At 41.2% G+C, this 21,643-nt stretch overlaps 1 protein-coding gene across 4 annotated transcripts in view; it reads left to right on the top strand.

Annotated features, from left to right (window-relative positions):
• The window catches only part of PIEZO2 (piezo type mechanosensitive ion channel component 2), a 451,560-nt gene that overhangs the window by 413,817 nt on the left and 16,100 nt on the right, over positions 1 to 21,643 (top strand). For all 4 annotated transcript variants that reach the window (XM_032309673.1, XM_032309672.1, XM_032309670.1 and 1 more), the window contains 8 exons: positions 3,244 to 3,657; positions 3,973 to 4,231; positions 7,134 to 7,316; positions 11,033 to 11,285; positions 12,229 to 12,361; positions 14,285 to 14,432; positions 14,530 to 14,744; positions 21,108 to 21,266. In XM_032309673.1, coding sequence (XP_032165564.1) covers positions 3,244 to 3,657; positions 3,973 to 4,231; positions 7,134 to 7,316; positions 11,033 to 11,285; positions 12,229 to 12,361; positions 14,285 to 14,432; positions 14,530 to 14,744; positions 21,108 to 21,266 — 1,764 coding nt within the window. The remainder of the gene's footprint in view (positions 1 to 3,243; positions 3,658 to 3,972; positions 4,232 to 7,133; positions 7,317 to 11,032; positions 11,286 to 12,228; positions 12,362 to 14,284; positions 14,433 to 14,529; positions 14,745 to 21,107; positions 21,267 to 21,643) is intronic.

The raw sequence follows: 21,643 nt of genomic DNA, 5'->3' as shown, positions 1-21,643 counted from the left end.
ATTGGGTTACAAAATGCTTTCAAGGAATTCAGGATGGGGAGCTCCAAATAAAACATATCTTCTTCAATGAAAACAGCAAAAAGCTCAGTTACAAAGTTATAAAGGGTGAATTCTGCTCTGCGCAAGGCATGTTGGGACTTGTCATTATTCCCGTTCCCCGCCCCACCCGGAGAGGGGAACCATTCATGACTTATCACCCCGCCCATACATTTTGACCAATCGAGAACTGCTGTATCTTATCCTCCCGCCATACGGGACCCTCTTGACCTCCCTTCCGTGAGCCCCGCTGTGGTGCTCGGCGTCAGCACTGTTGGTGTCACGTGTGGTCTGCTGCATGGCAGTGTACTGGTCGACTGATCCGTGTGTAAACTGATGTACCACTGGTGTTTTAACCCTGTGTCTCTGTGACTGTTTGCGCTGCTAGCTGCTACACCGAAGCAACCATGCTGTTCTCAAGGCAGTCTACCCTTGATGATTTAGATGGACCAGAAACTGTTCCTAAAACAAGTGAGCGTGCTCGACCTAGGCTTCGTAAAATGTTCAGCATGGATATGTCCTCCTCATCAGCTGACAGTGGCAGTTTAGCATCAAGGTGCTTAACTCGTGCATGCTTTGTTCCAGAATTTTCTCACTTGTTCCCTTTCATGTCATTGCAAATATAAGTTCTTGTGATGTGTGTTTGTTTGTTTTTGTTTTTGTTTTTGTTTTTGTTTTTAACTTTTATGCTAAGAATTTGCATGACTCACCAAAGCATCACCGCCCCTCATTCTGGGACATAACTGCTCAGTCCCAGGACGGCATTCTCTGAAACTAACCGCTCTTCAGTTTTTGTCTGTTAGGAGTTTCTTAAAAATCCTTACCATAAACATTGTCCTCCATTTTGTAAGTATTTTGCACTTTTAATTTTTAAATAAATAAGCATGCTTCCTCCTTGATTGAGAGCTCATGTAGGAAGTCCTCATGGGGGGAAATGTGTCAGGAAAGATACCTGCAATAGAAAAAAAAAATATGCCATCAGTAGTCCATTTTCATTGGTAATAATAATTCTGTAAAAGTTAGAATATATTTTGCCATTGGTTTTAGACAAGAATACTATGATGCAGTAGAATAGATCAACTTTGTAGACAGTAACTTGTATTGCTTTGGGCTTGAGTTGTCTCATTAGATCCTACCATAAAAGCATAATAATTCAGAAATGAAATTATGTATATATGGTCCAAAAGTTCTTTCTGGAATTGCCTTTTAGAATGGCCCACGGAGGCGCAGAAACATCAGAAATGAAATTATGTATATACGGTCCAAAAGTTCTTTCTGGAATTGCCTTTTAGAATGGCCCATGGAGGCGCAGAAACATCAGCTATATTATGTTCATCCTGACACCAAAATAACCCAGTCCAAGACAGATTCCAATTTTGACTGTACATAGTGGTAAATCAGAGGGGTGTTAACTTATTTTTGTTGGCACCTGTATATCTTAATACAGTGCTGCAGTATGCTGGAGCCTGGCATTGATGGGAATGCCTTGGCCGTTTAAGGTGTCCCCTGGCAGGCCCATGCTATTCTACTCCACTTGGTTGAGCCTTGAAGGTCCCAGGACTTGCTGAATCCCTTCCGGACCAGACCTGATCCAAAACCATAAAAACCATGTTTGTAATTGGTTAAAGTCCAATTGGAAGTTAGACTTGATGTGGGGTTGGCTCTACTGCTCTGAAAACTGTCTAGGGTGATCAATTTCATGACCTTCCTACGAGGCTGTTTAATGGAGGTAAGTCCCCCAAAAAATTAAAAATCCAGTTTGTCTTGACATTCTAAGAGCTTTCTATGTGGCATCCATACTGAAGGCCAAGGTCCTGGGAACATTAAACACATGAGTGGGCACCAAGGGCTCACACAAATGTCCTTCAGTCTTGGGATGTCACAAAGGGCTCTGCCAAGGTCTAGTCATCCATCCATCCATCTGTCCATTCATACCTCCATCCACTCACTTATTGACATGTCTACACTGGTGTCTATGATAAGAAAAATGAGTGCAATCTGTATATTTGAGAATCTCAGTGTTTGTGGACCCTAGATGCTCACGATATGTCGTTCAAATAACAGTACAATTTCGTAGTCTAATACACTATGGCTCTACATCCGCCAGATTCCACAACTCCAGAACATCTTTACACTTCTCCCCTTTGGTGGGCTGGGATGGACAATAAAAACAGGCATGCCATGAATTTCCCTGGTGTGGCTGCTGTACTTTCATTTCCAAAGTCTCCAGCAGGGACTTGACAGAGAAAGTGAGGAGACCAAGGACTAAAGAAGGAGAGGTACAAGAGAGATGGACAGGTCGCCAGAAACAGAAGATGAAGCTATGTAGGGAAGCTTAGAGAGAATGAATCCCCCCCGGGGGAACAGGTAGAAGAAAATAAATTGAAGTCTTTGGTGGGGGTGGGGGGGAAGTGGCGAGAGCAGGAGTACACCCAGGGTTGAAGCCAACAGTTCAAAGGGAGAAGGGCTAAGGGTCCACAGCACTGGGGAGAAGAAAATAGGGGTGTTTGCATGTGCCAGGCAAGGATGGCTGGGAGCTGGAGAAAAGGTGAAACTTCAGTCAAATGTGATAAGCACCAGTAAGAAAAAGGCAAAGGATGGGAAAATAGGGAGGAGGAACAGATATTCAACAAGAATGCCACTTTTTTCTATAAAGAATGCTGTTGTTTAATTTAGCCAATGTTTTATGGTTCCTATCCTCCCCCTTATGGGTAGGGGTGGACCTGTTGTGTGGAACTGAGAGTAGAGTACCTCCCCACCAACACCCACAGACCCAGGCTGGCAAGGCTTCCTGTTTCCATGGGCACCTCCTTTAATAGAATGTTAGGTGTGCTTATGCTAACTCTGTCTTGATTTGGAAATAAACACCAGAACCCATGGCTGTGAGTCCTGACCCAATTCAGACAACCTCTGTGCATATGTGGGTTTAGCAACTGAGGAGTCATGTCATGGGACTTGCTCAGGTTTTCAACGATGATGTGTGAGCCCTGTCGGCTTTTGCATTTAAGAGCCTGAGGTCTATAGGCTCTGCGGACCAGACTGGGATATCCTGAAGGAATAAAGCAGGTGAAATGCAGCCTTGGGGTGGGGTGGGGAGATGGGGTATTTAATTTTCTCTTAATGTTTTTATCGGGGAGCGCTGAGAAGGTGTCTTGAGAGTCCGGAGGATACTAAGACCGGGTGTGTGCCGTCCTTCTCTCTGGACAGCGAGCCCACGCAGTGCACCATGTTGTACTCGCGCCAGGGGACCACAGAGACCATCGCAGAGGTGGAGGCCGAGCAGGATGACGAGGCGGCGGCCGGAGACGCCGACCAGAGCGGGGAGGCCACAGCAGACATGGGGCCGGAGGAGGCCTCTGAGGTGTCGGAGGCCTCAGAAGTCGGCCTCACCCCGGATGCCGAGCTGCCGCAGTACTCCACCGAAGACGGGGATGTGGAGGCCCCGCCGTCCTACAGCAAGGCGGTCAGCTTCGAGCGCCTGTCCTTCGGCTCGCGGGATGACTCTGCAGGCCAGAGCCACATGGCCGTGAGCCCTGACGACAGCCGCTCGGACAGGCTGGAGTCCAGCATCTTACCACCCCTGACTCATGAGCTGACGGCCAGCGAGCTGCTGCTGAACAAGTAAGAGCCTGCGAGGGCTTCCCTGTCTGCTGTGCTTGGAGACAGAGAAACTCTCACGGAAAACCGTCCACCTAGACGATCAAGCACAGAGACCCGGGGTTGGGCGCTTCCATCATAGAACGATAGAACTAGCAAAGGCTGCCCAGAGTAGACACTTGTGCACACATTTCTTTCTATAATAGGCTATTAGGTTGACTCCACTGGAAATCTGGGGAATGTGGGAAGGCGTGTCATTGGGGAGGGATCATACAAGGTGGAAATCAGTAATTTGGAGACATGAAGACCCATGTCGTATGATGTTGTTCATTTTAACAGGATGTTCCATGATGATGAGCTTGAAGAGTCTGAGAAGTTCTATGTTGGCCAGCCCCGCTTCTTGCTGTTGTTTTACGCCATGTACAACACTCTAGTGGCACGCTCAGAAATGGTGTGCTATTTTGTGATCATACTCAACCACATGGTCTCTGCCTCCATGATCACCCTTGTGCTCCCCATTCTGATCTTCCTCTGGGCCATGCTGTCTGTTCCCAGACCCAGTAGACGATTCTGGATGATGGCCATTGTCTACACAGAGGTAAGCTTGGGGTAAAACCTTCCTGGAAATCACTTTTGGCACTCACTCTAGACTGCTCTGCCCTGTCTCCAGGACAGTTTAAATAGGACTTTCAGCTAGATGGATGCTCTTAGATAGACACTCAGTTATTACTCACAGCGGTTTAATGCTGGCAATTGTGTATCTTTTCACATTATACACCTCACACAAGATAAGTGCTACTGTCATTCCACTTAACAGAGAAGGAAACAGCTTTAGTGTGACTATATAATTCACCAGAGTTACCCAGCTGGCAAACGGTGGGGTAGGCTTTTGAAATCTGCTCATGCATCCTGTGATATTAGCCACAGAGATCATGTGTTATGCAGAATTAAGCGTGGTGCCTGGTGCTGGTGGATGTCCAGTGAATGGACACTGAATTATACAATACAGTAATCATTGTGAATAAAGTTTGGTACAACAGGTATATTTCCCATTTTTAAGCCTAAAAGCCAGTGTCCACACACCTAAACACAAAGCCATATAAGTACCTACCTAAAAATCTGAATGACAAAAGGGTAAGATACCTTATTTCCATCAAATATAAAGGGACAGGAGACAAGTCTTCCCAATTGTCTAAGCCTGCTTTTCAGTCCTTCCCCCATTAAATATGTACAAGATCACAAATTCCCATAATAACAATAAATCTGGGAATAAAATGGGAGACTTGATAGACTTTGTGTCTTGGGTTATTGTAGTTCTTTGTGTTCTGGAATCTATGAATAAGACTGATTTTCTTACGTGGCTCATAAGGGAAAGTTTTTGCTAACGATGATACTATGATTGCTTCTTAAAGGAAAGAACTCAAGGTGGATGTACATTTAGAGTCTAGAAATTGTGTTGGTTTATAGGTAGTTCAATAAAATGAAACAAAGTTATTTGTCAAATCATCTCAAAAGCATCAGTTTAAACTATCATGTATCTCTTTTCCATAATAATTATTTAAATACATTTAAATGCTTATAAAAATTAAAGATGTAAAACCAAATTTGTGTCTATTATTTTAAGTAGGCTATCCATCACTCTCTTGTCAAAATAATCGCTTTTAAGTATTACTTCCACTACATCACTTTGTGATCTGGGACGTAAATGACTCCCCTTTGGGGAATGGGTCTGTTCTCTCTAACACCTCTGAGTGAGGGAGTTTCTAACCTAGAAGTGGAAGAAGAGCAGGTACTAAGAACTTAGAAAAGGGAACAAGAGCTAATTATATGTAGCTTTCATCATAAAATAAAATCTTCTTTATTAAGTTAAACTGGGTTCTCCATTTTCTCCATCACACCGAGGAGTGAGGAAGTGGAAAATTAACTTGGTGTTAATTCACTCTACAACTTAGACTATGTGCCAAAACCCTAGAACTGTGCTAGGCATGAGAAAAAGAAAATAAGTTCTTTTTTTTTTTTTAAGTTGTTTTCTCTTTCTCAATGGCTCACAGACCAATGTGGCAAAATATGTTGTAAACAAATAACTGCCCTATAATATGACACAAAACTGCATTAGAGTATACAAAAAACGATGGATACTGTGCCTCTTGCAGCTTAATGGGTACAAGGAGGAGGCTATCATGGCCATTTATCAGCAGAAGGCATCTTAGACCTGAGTCTTAAGGGATGAATGTAAGGTCACCAAAGGATGGAAAGCAAAGGGAGGTGCAAATCATTGGGACTAACCCATGCAAAGAAACAAAGGCATCAGATATTCTGTCATGTGCCAGGAATGACAGCTGGATATGAGGGCTGGTAAGCAGGCTGTGAGTGAACAGCACAGTAGCAGGATCTCAGGAATGTCAACACAGTTTATGCTCAGGACTTTCTCCTCTTGGTATGGAAATATTTGGACAGAGGCATGACTCAGACATGCTTATCTTTAGCAAAGTTTTACACAAAATGAAAGTGAAGGCATGGAGACCAGCTAGGAATCTGTCTTAACTGTCTGGGTGAGAGGTCATAGGATGTGAACTTACCCAACGGCGATGAGGCTAAATGAGTGGGTAAATGAGAAGTTTTAGTAAATGACTAAAAGAGTTTGGGGTGTGAGTGAGAATGGGAAAGGCGATGTGATCTTCAGACTTCTGCTCTGGCATCCGGGATATGGCGGTGCCACTCAGCATGATAAGGAGCATAGGACTGTTTTTTGCAGAAGCTTGACCGTAAGAAGGAGAGAGACAGGAGAAGAGGTAAAATTAAACTCTAGGTCAAAAGAGAACTTTTTAAATATTTTTATTGATGAATTGCATATATTGCAATTAACCTCAGCTGACACAAATGTTAGAGGTATGCTTAAATGAGGCACATCAGTTTTCTCATGTGTCTTTATCGCAAACAGCCTCGCTACATTTATACCCTGAACTAGTCACCATAACTGGCAAGTCTTTGTTTTATTTACTTTTATTTCTTCTTGAGGAGAACTTCCAGAGATCAATAAAACGGTGAGAAGAAAGAGGTCAGAGGAAAGTGAAAATCGGCCTCAGAACTACCTGAGACGCTCAGAAGGACAACAAATGAAAGCAATACATAAAATATAAACTTCTTTTTGTTCAAGCCTTTCCTCATTACCATTTTTAATAACTGAATAATTATATAAATATCTCATTCAATCAGTATAAATTAGCCAACTCTTCAAAAGTAAAGTCATTTAAGTCGGTGTCATGGGTAACCTGATGGGGCCTCGTGTATGTGCAATGAGAGGCACTAGTGAGAGTAAAATACTACTCTGGGTCTAAAGTCCATGTGAGAATGATAATGTTATTATTCCACATAATTTTGTTCATTCTTATCATCAAAACTAAGAAATGATATTTTAATTTTTTATATCACTGTTTCTCATATATAACCATTTTTAAAAAGGAGTAATTTTTTTTTTCATTTCCATCATCTGTGTGTAGGTGGCAATTGTGGTCAAGTATTTTTTCCAATTTGGGTTCTTTCCCTGGAACAAGAATGTGGAATTGAACAAAGATAAACCTTACCACCCACCTAATATCATAGGAGTGGAAAAGAAAGAAGGTTATGTCCTTTATGATCTCATCCAGCTCCTGGCTCTTTTCTTCCATCGGTCAATTTTGAAGGTACGGCACATGAACACCTGACCAGCACATGTTGATAACTGCAGCCACCTGTGACATTAGGATTGGTCATGAGGCCAGAGGGCGAATGAGTGCATCTACGTGTATGCTCTTTTTCTTTTTTTAACAGTTGTATTCATTTAGTGGATATTTTCTCTAACGCGATGTGCTCAATAATGGAACTTGTTATAAATTTGGGAGAAAATTCCCCCATATTTCTACTTCTATTATGAACATATCCTACTTAATCCATATTTGTGGGAATTGCTTGGTTGGTGTGAAAAATCTTCATGCCTAATACACTAAATTCTGCTCCTTGTTTAAGCCAGAACACAAGAGAGCTACAGCTTAGGAAGTGTCATATTGCCTCTCAAGTCCAACTTCTGCCTACCTTCTTTTAGTAGAATTGCTTTTGTTTGTTACTTCTTGCCTGAAACTATTAGCTTCAGTGAGAGACCATACATTTAACGGTTGAGTGAAGCCCAGAGCTGGGCTTCTTGTAAGCTTATTGAGAAAGCCATTCGTTAAACTACTCTGGGAAGACCTATCTACAGGATGGCCTGCCTCAGAGTCAGCAACTCTTGTCATCCCCCTGAAAAAAACATGTGGGTCTTTCTTCTTGTACACTGTGAACTATAAGCTAAGCTTTCAAATATACTGCTCAACTCTAAAAATTAGAAATTGCTGCATAATATACATTTTACGTATAAATGTGCCAATTGTCACTACTTTACTTCCACCTCTTATTTTAACCTCGTCTCTTTTTACAAAATAATCCAATTTCATTTTATCAAGTAGTGTCTTTATTCATTTCTGTTTATTAAAGATTTTGTTTAGTTATTTTACAGGGAGAGATACAGCAAGAGAAGGAACACAGCAAGGGAGCGGGAGAGGGAGAAGCAGGCTTCCTGCTGAGGAGGGAGCCCAATGCTGGGTTTGATCCCAGGACCCTGAGCCAAAGGCAGACGCTTAACAACTGAACCACCCAGGCGCCCTATAGTTCTTTTTTAGAACAAGCTGACATAAATTAACATACACACACACGCACACGCACACATGCAGACATATGTAACAGTGTGTTCGACTTCTGTCTTACTCAGTATGCTATTTCAAACTGGGCTTTCTCTGCATATTGCTTGATCAGGATCTTAACTCTGTCTTCACCATTTTGCAAAATGTGCTGGTCCCTAACCTTCCACTCAGGGGGAGCCTTACCTGGGTCAAGGAGAGTGGTGGGTTTGCAAAGGTATATTATCCAAGGAAACCAGTTAACCAGTATTGAATTTGCCTAAAATTTCCAGTTCTTCTGATAAATTAGCTGAATTCATACAGTTTACTAATTCTTATTCTGACTATATTAACAAATATAGTAACATCATTATTTTAGTTCTAGAAATTGAAGTTTAAATTTCTGCATTTAAGACATGGTGGCATTATGTTGTATGTCAATTATACCTCAATTTAAAAAAAAAAAAAAGACATGACCGTATAAATCTTGTCATTTCAGAACTCCCTTGCAACTTGTTAAATCCTTTTGTGCAACATTTTAAAAATTTGTGGGAGCACCTGAGTGGCTCAGTTGGTTGAGCATCCAACTCTTGATTTGAGCTCAGGTCATGATCTCAAGGTCGTGAGATTGAGTCCTGTATCTGGCTCTGAGTGGAACATGGAGCCTGCTAAAGAGTCTGTCCCTCTCCCTCTACCCCTCCCAGGCTGCTCACTCTCTCTCTAAAAAAAATTTTTTAAGTTAAAAATTTTAAAAATTAAAAATTTTTATAAATCTTTGGACATTTGGGCTGCCTTTTTACTAATATTTAAATGGTTTAACAGTTATAATTGTATATTTAAAGCATACAATAAACAAAATGTTGGTGTTTCATATTGATATACTTACTCTGATTTCTTCTTAGAATATTTCATATTTATGATGAATGTATTTGAGGTACTATAATGCTAAAATTTTGGCTAATGAAATGAAAAATAGTTTTTGGAATGACAAATCTTTTCATAAGAAGACAAAACTACCCTACAGCTTTGCAAACCTATTAAACAATGCTATGGAAACCAAACAACTCCAACCATATGGAAATTTCAAAAGCAGTTAAAACTATCCTATTTGGTATGAGTTTCTAGAAATTTTATAAATAATTGGAAGAGTTCACTAACAAATATGCTACTACGAAAGTAGTAAAAGAATCTAAGTAAGTTCAAATGTTGGCAAAAGAAGAAGCAACTTTTAAAATGATTTAAAAGAAATTAATAGAAGTTGAAAATTCCCATTATGAAAATCTAGAATGTTTGCTATGTTTATAAGAATAGCATCCATTGAATAACTTTTAGAAATAATGTATTTATATATATATTTAAGAAGTCTGTAAATTAGATGACTTTTTCTCTTAATGAATTGATCATTTTCCAAGTTATTTTTTGACCAACTGAATTTTGGCAAATTGGCCTGGAGCTCTTGTCCTCTATAGCCTGTGTCAGAGGGAGGACTGGGCAAGGTCTTAGGGAATAAATGCATAGCTTGGCAGTTTGGGAACCCAGAAGACAGTGGGCTCACTGGGTGGCTTTGAGCTGAAGCAGGAAGTTCATTGGAAGGGGAATTTTCTATCCAGGTAGCATCTTGCACCAGCAAGGTCCCTGGTTTTTCTCAGCCTCTTCTGCTGTCCTTCCTCCTATCTGTCCTACCAGGTCCTTTTGCTTATTCTTTGAAGCAAAATCCAGACTCTGCAGAGTGCATCATAATCCCTGTCTAATATGAGGACCAATATTTTTTGGGTAAAGCATTTGCAGTACTGTTCCTGACTCAGCCATGTGTGATCCAGGGGTTCACATCTTACTGTGTATGTTGACGGAGGGAAGCATCATTATTCAAGTATAGATACTTGGTGAACATGGGACCATGGGAGTAAATTCACCCACTGATATTTAAAATGCTACTTGTAAGCACAGAGAAGGATGCTCTAGAAAGTGCTTTCACTCAGGAACATGTCAAGTGATTCTAATTTCACCTTTACTCCATCTGCCAAACATTATCTACCTCCATGTCAGTTCATGAGCCATGCTCCTATGATCTACACTCTCTCATTCCCCTTCTACTGCGACCATCATAAACATCTAGATAAAAAGCTTTCTTAGAATCCATTGGTTTTCTAATCTTTTCTCCACTTTACTGCAGTATGAATGACAAAAAAATTATAGTATATTTAAAGTGTACCCCGCAATGATGTGATTTACGAAACACTGTAAAAGGATCCTTTCCGTGGAATCCCATCACCTCCCATATGTATCCGTGTTCTTTGGTCTTTTCCTTTATTTATGTATTTATGTATTTATTTAAAGATTTATTTATTTATTTGACAGACAGAGATCACAAGTAGGCAGAGAGGCAGGCAGGGAGAGAGGAAGGGAAGCAGGCTCCCCACCAAGCAGAGATCCCGATGTGGGGCTCGATCCCAGGACTCTGGGACCATGACCTGAGCCACAGGCAGAGGCTTTAGCCCACTGAGCCACCAGGCGCCCCTCTTTATTTATTTATTTGGTGAGAACATTTAAATTCTAACTCAGCACATGTCAACTATATAATACAGTGTCACCAACTACAGTCACCATATCTCACATCTGGCTTTCTGATCATGGGGGATGAAATACTGTAGGGAAGAATGTAGCTCCCTCCCTTGGAACTCCCCCCTGAGTTGTCCCTTATGCTTTCTCAGTGCCATGGCTTGTGGGATGAAGATGACATCACCGACAGTGGCACGGACAAGGAAGAGTCAGATGATGAGCTCTCCCTTAGTCGTGGCAGGAGAGCCTCCTCCGATTCTCTGAAATCCATCAACCTGGCTGCGTCGGCAGAGTCGGTACACGTATCCTTCCCAGAGCAGCCTTCTGCCATCCGGAGGAAGCGATCGGGAAGCAGCTCCCAGATATCCCCCAGATCCAGCTTTTCTTCCAATAGGTCCCAAAGAGGTATCTATCACAAGATACCTTTAGGCTAGAGTAACTCCTGAGTTTTCTGGTTCTTCTGGTACTAGCGATCTGGGTCTCCGGTAAAGGGGTTTACTGGGTGCTGTCAAAGAAATATGTTGTGATAAGAGAAGAAAGTACTTTGAAAACAGACAGACCCGAGTTCAGATCCTCTCTCAGCTGTGGGATGGTCACTTCATGCTTCAAAATGTCTGATTCCTTCCCAGGACAAAGACTTCGGGTAGTTGTGCAAAGGTGCCAGGACACTGCCCATATGGGCACATGCTAATTTTTAAGTCACATCCAGAGAATTCTGCTGGGTGTGACCAGAATACTATAAAGCACAATTCATTTTGAAAATATTTTTTACATTTAATCAAGGGAACTTTTAGCAAAACTATCTATTTATACTCTCGTTCATTTCTTATGAACTAGTGAGTATCACCAGCAGATAGACAGGCCCAATAGTTGCCACTCTTGGGAGAAAGTGGGTTTTTGTATATATACAAAAGCCTGAAGCTTTCCAAACACCTGCGTATCCATCTTTGGAATACGCTTTTCAGGCAGACATCAGCAGTCGTCCGATAACCATTTTGCAGTTAGAGAAATCTAGACATGAAAAAGGCCTAGGTCACTGACCCGATCTGGAAACCCCACAACCTGGGGTCCCTTCTTCCAGTCTCTTTCTTCTGGGGATAAAGATCCCATAACAACCTCAGAAAGAGTGAGTGTTGGGTGTAGAAACCCACAGATGCATTTTACTGGGGAGGCAGAGGTGAAACTGCAGGTTCCAAATCCTTAGTCACTGTTTTACAGGCACTTGTGTATACGCGCCCTCTAAATCCACTTCACGCCATCCCTCTGCCCTGGGGGTCCCAGGGGTTTCTGTGGTTCTTATGTCAACAAACCCATAGCTCAGAACATCTTGGTTTCTTTGTATTTCTAGGCAGCACAAGCACAAGGAACAGCAGTCAAAAAGGAAGCAGTGTTTTAAGCATCAAGCAGAAGAGCAAAAGGGAACTTTATATGGAAAAGCTTCAAGAACATTTAATCAAAGCAAAAGCATTTACCATAAAGAAGTGAGTGCCTGAACACATTTGCGTGAGGTGTTTTATTTTAGGGCCAGGAAGCTGGTATCAATTGTTTGATATAAACCAGGACTAAAGGGCAGAGAAGTTACTTCTCATATCGCAGATATCATCTGCTTAAGGCAGAAGAAAATGACCAGTTATCCTATTGTTCTTAATGGAGATATAACTGACATATAATATCAGGTTAAGTTCAGGTGTACAACATAATGATTCAATATATGCATATGCTGGGGAATGATCACAATGATAGTCTAGCTAACATTCATCACCACGTATAGTCACACATTATTTTTCTTATAATGAGAGTATTTAAGATTAATGTACAGTAGAGGATTAATTAACTGTTGTCACCATGCTGCACATTACAGCTCAGGACTAACTTATTTCAAAACTGGAAGGTTGTATGCTTTGACCCCCTTCACCCCTTTGCCCAGTACCCACTCTGACAACAACCAATTTGTTCTCTGTATTTATGAGTATGGATTTTTTATTTTGATTTTTCTTTAGATCCCATATATTAGTGAGATCATATGTTATCTGATAGTCTCTGACTTGTTCCATGTATAATATATATATTTCAATGTATGCCATTGTGTGTGTGTGTGTGTGTGTGTGTGTGTATACACATTTTTGTTTTCCATTTATCCATCAGTGGACACTTAGGCAGCTTCTCTATCTTGGCTATTGTAAATAATGCTGCACTGAACCTGGGGTGCAGACATCTTTTTGAGTTAGTAGTTTTCGTTTCCTTCAGATAAATACCCAGAAGTGGAATTTCTGTCTCATATGGTAGCTCTATTTTGAATTTTAGGGGGATCCTCCCTATTGTTTTCTACCATGACTGCCCCAATTTACATTCTTACCAACAGTGCACAAGGGTTCCCTTCTTTCCACATCCTCACCAACACCTGTTATTTCTTATCTTTGTTGATGATAACCATTCTAACAGGTGTGAGGGGGTGTGTTGTTTTTAAAAATCAATTTTCAGTGTGATTCATTTTTATATCCATTATGTTTATAAGCACAGTTTTCCTATTTGAAGAATAAATGATTTCAGGATTCCTGGTTCAGGATTTCCCAAGCATCATCATGCTAAAGCCCTACCAGACAGACAGGGGTATGATGTCAAAGTTGGAAACACTCTCAACCAAGAGAGTGGAAACTAAGGTTCTATGTCACACAGCTCATCTCCAACAAAATGCTCACCATCCCATGTCCAAGTGCCAGGGACATAGGGCAGCAGATGAGCCACAGGAATGGAGGAGGTTCTGGAGGGATAGACCTGAATGTGGGCTCCAAGACCAGGTGGGCCATCCAAACTGAACATGGCCTTGAATTGAAGGCAGAGACTGGACAGAACAAGGTGCAGTCAAAAGCCCAAGGCACCACCTGGGAACAAGGAGGGGCACAGGACCCAAACAGGAGAAGAGCAGGGACTACCTAATGTGTCCCTGGTGTTCGGGTCAGACTCCAGGTCTAAGCACTGCCATATAGCCCCATACAATTCTCACCCCATCCCTGAGTCTCAGGTATGCTTCTTACCCCAGTTTTCCAGTAGAGGAAATAAAACACAGAGAACTAGGGAGCATGCTTAGGGGCTCCCAGAGAGGGAGTCATTGAATCGGGTGACAAACCCCCCACCTTGAGACCTGAGACCACTGTTATGCTTCAAGCATGAGAAGAGGCCTGTGGTCTCATCAGCAAAGAGGGCTAGAGTGCCTTCCTTGGCAAGAAATTTGTCTATGCTCTCTGTTAGAGCAGGAGGCCCCTGTAGCCAACTCTGCTGAGCCTGAAGAGGGAGGTGTAACCTGCTTAGAAAGAGGGATGCAGAGGAATGGAATGATGGCACTATCTGGTCATTCTTCCCACCCGCCCCTCCTGAAGCAAGTGCTGGGGGTCTCTGTTTTGCAGGACTCTGCAAATATATGTGCCCATCAGACAGTTCTTCTATGACCTCATCCACCCAGACTACAGTGCTGTGACCGACGTGTATGTGCTCATGTTCCTGGCTGATACTGTTGACTTTGTCATCATCGTCTTTGGCTTCTGGGCCTTCGGGGTAGGTTGGGGACAAAGGCCACCACATGTTCAATGAGTAAGAGGGATGCTGTCCTGTGAAATGCCACTCATGGGTGAACCTGATGTTTCCTTACCAGAAACACTCAGCAGCAGCAGACATCACCTCTTCACTGTCGGAGGACCAGGTTCCTGGGCCGTTTTTGGTGATGGTCCTCATTCAGTTTGGAACCATGGTGGTGGACCGAGCCCTATACCTGAGGAAGACTGTACTGGGAAAGGTCATTTTTCAGGTCATTCTTGTGTTTGGAATTCATTTCTGGATGTTCTTCATCCTGCCTGGTGTGACTGAGAGGTAAGGTGGAAGCTGGAGACCTGCACTCACTATAATGGGTTATCATCCTATAGGCATGGCCACAACAAAATCACTAGGTACAGATGGAGGCATGACAGAACAGCACCATGGGTTGTAAAAGTGAGAGGTCTTCATCAGCATTAAATTCAGTGTGACTCCAAAATGTGAACTGATTCCTTGAAAGCATTTTACTGCATGTCCATATGTATTCATGGAAATAGGATATTCAGAATGAGAGGAGAGATCTGAGTAAACCAGGGTTCTCCCATTGTCATTGTCTCTATACCTTAGTAGACAGAGATGAACTGAGACATGGTCTTACAGGCATTCCTAAAAGGATGAGGATATCAGCCTATGTCATATGAATAGTGGATGAAAAAAAATGGAGACCATTTAGTAGAAGAAAATATAGAGGGCTGGTGGGTGGTGGAGGACAGTAGTGTCTACCACATAAGGTAGTTGTAAACAGCAACGTGACAGTGTTTGGAAAGCACCTGACAGGAAGAGGGTAGGAGAGGGAAGCGTTCATCTCCATGACGCCATGATGCTGCCATTGTTAATAAAGCTATTGGTGCTGGTTAAGATGCACTAGAGATGAGGTCGGAGTGGGAGAGGCACATAAAAAGAGGAGACTAATGGTCGATGGGGAAAGGGCTAGTGAGATCCTTGGAAGTGGCTGGCTCCTGCCTTTCCCTCTGTCTCCTTGAAATCTAAGCTCCAGCCATATTGAACCTCTTTAGTTACTAGAGGGCACCACATTCTCCTGCACCTCAAAGGAGGCTCGCTGCTCTTCTGACCCACAACCAACCCACTCTTCTTCCTCACTCTTTAGATTTCTCAGGCTGCCTCCACTGGAAACACTACTTAGGACCAAGCCAGTGCTTAATGCTTGAGCAAATGAGTGGGTCAGTGGATAGAAGAGAAACAAGAGGGACTAGTATAAATGGGAGGTAATGGGAGCAAAGAGGCAGCACTAGAGCATGTGGGAGCACCCCTATAATGTAATAATAATGATCAATTTAATTAGCATATCATTAAAAGTCTTCACGTTTAACAGGAAAATTGATCTTTTTATCATAACTCAAGGGTCATCCCTGGCCAAGCCTCATGAATAACAAGCCAATCAGGCTGGCTAACACTTTTCCAAAGTATGACTAGAAAGTAATGAAAACTTCTCTCATTTATGTGCTTCATAATTTGACTCAGTTGTCATTCCTAACAAGGAAATTCAGATCTCTTCTGACAATGTTGGAGTTACATGTCTGCTTTCACCCAGTGGGCTAGACTTTGACCTTTTGATTTCAGTGGCAATGCAAATGTTTTAAAAGGGAGAATGGAATTAGGATAATTTTCCATGAGTCTGAAGCAGAACTAAGTAAAGAAAGGATTTTTTTCCCCCAGAAGACTACCAACAGCCCAGTAAGTTTTTCATGCCACACTGTGTATGGGGAGAGTGAACATAGCTTGGCTGATAAAATGATTCAGATTAAGGCAAACTTTTTGTAAAAATACTAGAATTTGTTCATGAGAACATTGTGGATCTTATTTGTTAGTCTTTAAAACAGAATAAATGTGGGGCGCCTGGGTGGCTCAGTGGGTTAAAGCCACTGCCTTCAGCTCAGGTCATGATCCCAGGGTCCTGGGATCGAGCCCCACATCGGGCTCTCTGCTCAGCAGGGAGCCTGCTTCTTCCTCTCTCTCTGCCTGCCTCTCTGCCTACTTGTGATCTCTCTCTGTCAATAAATAAATAAAATCTTTAAAAAAAAAAAAAATAAAACAGAATAAATGTGATTTTCTAAATAAACCACATTCAACACCCATGGTAGTTAGATGATGAATTTTGATTATTTCTGTGACATTTGAAAACTTCAACACACATTCTCCATCAGCCTTCCTAGAAACTCTTAATTTCAGAGTGAAAGAGACCTTTAAAATATTTCTAGACCTACTAATTCCACAGATGAAGGTGGGTGAAACCAAACCCAAGAGGGATTCCCAAAGTCACTCAACTAGCTAGTAGTAAGATCAGATCCCAATCACAGACCTCTTGACCCAATTGTTATGCTGCACCTCTCTTCCCATGGGGAGCATCCTATACTCACTTCCAAGCAGTTTTGTTATCATAATATAACCTGCTATTCATTATGCACTTATGAAAAGAATTTAATTTTTTCACCCCCAGCAGAGAGCTCCAGAACATCGATCTTGCCCTGTCTTGATAGAACAGTCCTCAACAAAGACTGATGTTTCCAGGACCATGGCAATGGCGAAACCCTAGAGAATCCTTTAGCAGGATCAAATCACCAAATAGATGGGTCGTTCCCACTTGTATGAGTTTCTTATTGATGCTGTAACAAATTACCACCAACTAAGGACTTAAAACAAAATAAATTTATCACCTTAAAGTTGTATGGGCCAGACGTCTGATACAGTTCTCACTGGACTAAAATCAAGGTGTTGGCAGGGCTGCATTCCTTTCTAAAGGCCCTCGGGTGGGTCGCCGGGATGGCTCGATTGGTTAAGTGACTACCTTCAGCTCAGGTCATGAGCCCAGGGTCCTGGGATCAAGCCTCACATCGGGCTCCCTGCTCAATTGGGAGCCTGCTTCTCCTCTGTCTCTGTTTCTGCTCTCTCGCTCACCTCACTCTCTCTCAAATAAATAAATAACATCTTGAAAAAATAAAATAAAATAACAAAAAAATAAAGTCTTTGGGGGAGAATCCCTTTACTTGTCTTTTCCAGTTTCCGGAGATGCCTTCCTTGGCTCATGGCCCCACCTTAGCCTTCAAAGGCAACCTCAGTGCATGGAGTCCACTTCTTATTGCATCATTCTGAACATTCCTCTGCCATCTTGGCTGCTTCTGAGCACAGCGGAGAAAGATTTCTCCCCTTAAGGGCTCATTAACTAGATTCAACTCACCTGGATAACCCAGGCACTCTCTCTACCTTGAACACCTTAACCAATATCAAGTATAAAGTCTTCTTTGCCATGAAACAATACATATCCATAGGTTCTGGGGATTAAGCAATAATACCTTCCAAACCAAACAGAGCTGGAATGTTTTTTAAAATGACTGAATGAATGAAAACTTCTTTTGTGCATACTGAATTGCATAATCAATTCAATTTTTCATTTATTGAGCACCTGCTATGCCCAGGGCAGTAGACCAGGTGAAAAGGGGCATCATGTCCCTGTGACTAAAGCAGAGACCTGGCCCTTTGTGGGAAGGACCACACAATGGCTTCCATGGATTGAGGCACTATGATAAATATTTAAAATTTTGACTGCAGTTGTACACCTAAAACTAATATAATGCTGTATGGCAATAATATCTCAGTTTTTAAAGTAATAAAAACTTAGGAAGTTATCAAACAGTTCCATCACCCAGAAACTCTTCTTGTCCATTGTAGGACCCTTCTCCCTCACGTCTAGCTTCTGGGACATGCATTTTCTGTTCTGTTACAATTTTGCCTTTCCCAGAATGTCATATGAATGGAATCACACATTCCATGGCCTTGAAGGCTGGCTGTTTCCACTTGGCATAGTGTATTGGCATTTGATATTCATCCCTATCGTGGCCTGTGTCAGTACTTAATTATTTTTTGTTGGTCAGTAATATTCTATCATATAAATGTTCCAAAGAGTGTTTAAGTATAGAAAAGTTTAAGGACATTTGGGTTGTTTTTACTTCCTTTTTTAAAGATTTTATTTATTTATTAGAGAGAGAGAGAGGGAATGAGAGACAGAGAAAATGAAGAAGGAGGGTCAGAGGGAGAAACAGACTCCCTGCTGCGCAAGGAGCCCCATGGGGGACTCAGTCCTGGGACTCCAGGATCATGACCTGAGCCAAAGGCGTTCGCTTAACCAACTAAGTCACCCAGGTGCCCGAGTTGTTTTTACTTCTTTGGCAACTACAGATAAAGCTGCTATAAACATTTTTTGAGAATGGCCGCAGAGATCATTTCTGTCTCATCTCATGGCCTCACCTCAATGGTCATTCCTAATGCAAATGATTGCCCTATCTTTATTTTTGGATATTTAATTCAAGATATGTTAGGATCGGTGAGCCTTGAGTCTTCATTGCCAGCATGTCTGTGACAGAACACATTCATGACATTTCAAGCCCTATGCTGCCATCACTTGTTAACATGAAAATAATTCATTTGTTCTCCAGATATTGTTACTGAAAACTTAATTCATTATTGTGCAAAAGAAAACATTCATTAATAGTCATATTGTCTAAATCCTTTCAAAACAGGAAAAGAGTAAGGGAAGGTACACATTGGAATTGGAATTTCTGTATGGTTCTAAAGCGTACAGAAAAAAATTATGGCTACTGGTTATAATATTGAGCATCAGGAAGCTCTGGTGTTTTGAATAATTAATCTGAAAAAATGGCATTTCTTGTGTATATGCATATGTTTTAGTGCACAGACTTTCATTAGGTGCCTACAGTCTACAAAGCCCTGTGTGGCCGGTGCTCTGGGCGATGGAGAGATGAGTAAGGCATGATTCCAGCCTCCAGCAATAAAAAATGGAGAGATCACCAAAGAAATAGGTCTTTCAGTGTGGGACAAGCTTAATGTCCTTAATTAGATCTGACACAATTACTTCAGTAACTACAGATTAACTATGATTTATTCCAACTTGATGCATTTTAAGGTTGTAGGAAGGGAAAGGTTTGTTTGTTTATTTGTTTGTTTTTAAGTTTTTATTTAAATTCCAGCTAGTAAACATACAGTGTAAAATGAGTTTGGGGTATACAATTTAGTGATTCAGCACTTAACATACAGCACCCAGTGCTCATCACAATATGGGTTGGTCCTTTTATAAGGACTAGAAGACAATACAGTTTTAAGTCTTTGATTATAATTTTGATAAATATAGAGTTTTTCCTCATGCAGTTATTGTACAAATTATTTGTAAAAGCCAAGGGCATTTCCCTGCAGAGTTAAAAGAATGTTCTTTCCTACTACAGTGCCAATAGATACAGCCCCAGGAAGGAAGAGGAAAGGGATGGTTGAGATGGGCTCTCTGTAAGGTTTCTGATGTGTTTATTAATAACTTGTCAAGTGCTAGATCATGGTCAAATATTTTTAATTTATTAGGAACTGAAATACCAAAGCTGATTTCTTCATAGCAGAGACACTTACAAGCAATATTTTTGAGGTTTCTACGTATTGAGATCTACATGGAGGTTACCAGGCCCCTGGGACACAAAGATTCAAGCGTTCCTGGACGATTCTTAGATCTGGTCAACTAAATAGCTATTTTCAGCTAAAAAAAAAAAAATAACACGTCTTCTTCTAATGTCAAAATTAAAAGTTAACAAGACAAATCCAAAATACAAAGAATAATATACTGGTGTAATATACTGGTGTAAAAAAACTTTACACTTAATTTTAAACCCAGGGAAAATGATACCTACCTAGGGCTTGCCGAGTCAAAACTCTTAAGTTTCATTTCCTTTTAAACATGTATTGACCATGTTTAGTATTCTTGTAGAATTCTGCCTTAATCCAAAGTTAAAAATGGTCCTGTGGCTCACCATCCTTTGAATAGTGTTTCAGATTTGTTTCTGGTGTGAAATCTAGTTCCACCAAGTTTTTCCTCCAACTTATCCTAGCATTTATGAACTGTCCAGCACTGTGGGTCTCTTCATCAATTATTCCCCATGAGAAGGGACTACGATCTCTCTTGTTGGAGATATCATTAAGAAAAGAATGTTAGATCATGGAATCATAGATTTTCAGAGGTAGGGAAAATCTTCAAATAAAGTCACGGATGTCTTGGGCGTGATGTCTTGAGGAGTAATTGCTATGGTTTATAAACACAACTGGAACCCACATCTGGGTTTTAAAACTTTGTTAATCCATGACCTATCTCTCTCTCTCTATATATATATAGCAAAAACAAAAACAAAAACAAACAAACAAAAAAACGAGGGGAGGAGGTAATTCACTTCTCAGAATACATTCTCCTACATCTTCGATTTATGGGTCCTTTTGTAGTAAAAAAATGCATTTTTGATGAGCTTTGATTTGGAACATGGTAGCATCATCTTCCATGTTGGGAGAAAATATTAGTAAATTTGCTTAAAAATAAATGAATTTAATTATGGTCTAAAAAACTGAATAATGCACTAATACATTGGAGGCACCGTTTATATATATATTTTTTTTAATTATTAGATTTTCTTACCTTACTTTTTGCCTTTGAAGTGATCTATGTACAGAGGATTCCTTACAATTGGCTGAATTGACTCTAAGCGCCAGAGGGTCAATTAGGCTTTTCTTTTTTTAAATCCTAAACTGATGTGATGTTGTAGCATTATTTCACTTTCCTGTGTTTTTACATTTTAGGAAGTTCAGCCAGAACCTGGTTGCTCAGCTTTGGTACTTTGTGAAATGTGTTTACTTCGGGCTGTCTGCCTACCAAATCCGTTGTGGTTACCCAACACGAGTCCTTGGAAACTTCCTCACCAAGAGCTACAATTATGTCAACCTCTTCTTGTTTCAAGGGTAAGGAAGGACACTCTGCATTGCCACAGACACTCACAGACGGGAGGCTGGTAAGAAAAAGACATTCATTTTCCTCAGGAAGAAACAGGAAGGTGCAGAACGCTGGCATAGCATCCCAGAACTCTTCACGATGTTTGGCAAAAGACAGATATGCTTCTTTAAATAACTTTCTGTGGATAATTGACATACATCTGGCCAGTATGTCCTTCTAAAATCAGCCACATGGCTTAATTTTCTATTGCTGTATCCTGAGTAATTAGTGTGGTAATATCTCAGGATGAAAAATAGGGATATATGATCTTTAAGTATTAATATATTTCTGGGCACAATAGAACAGAAATTTGGAATCTGGACTCTTTCAAAATACCGTTGGGATT

This window comes from Mustela erminea, chromosome 13 (assembly GCF_009829155.1).
Source record: "Mustela erminea isolate mMusErm1 chromosome 13, mMusErm1.Pri, whole genome shotgun sequence".
NCBI lineage: Eukaryota > Metazoa > Chordata > Mammalia > Carnivora > Mustelidae > Mustela > Mustela erminea.
This window is presented reverse-complemented; position numbering and strand designations above follow the sequence as displayed.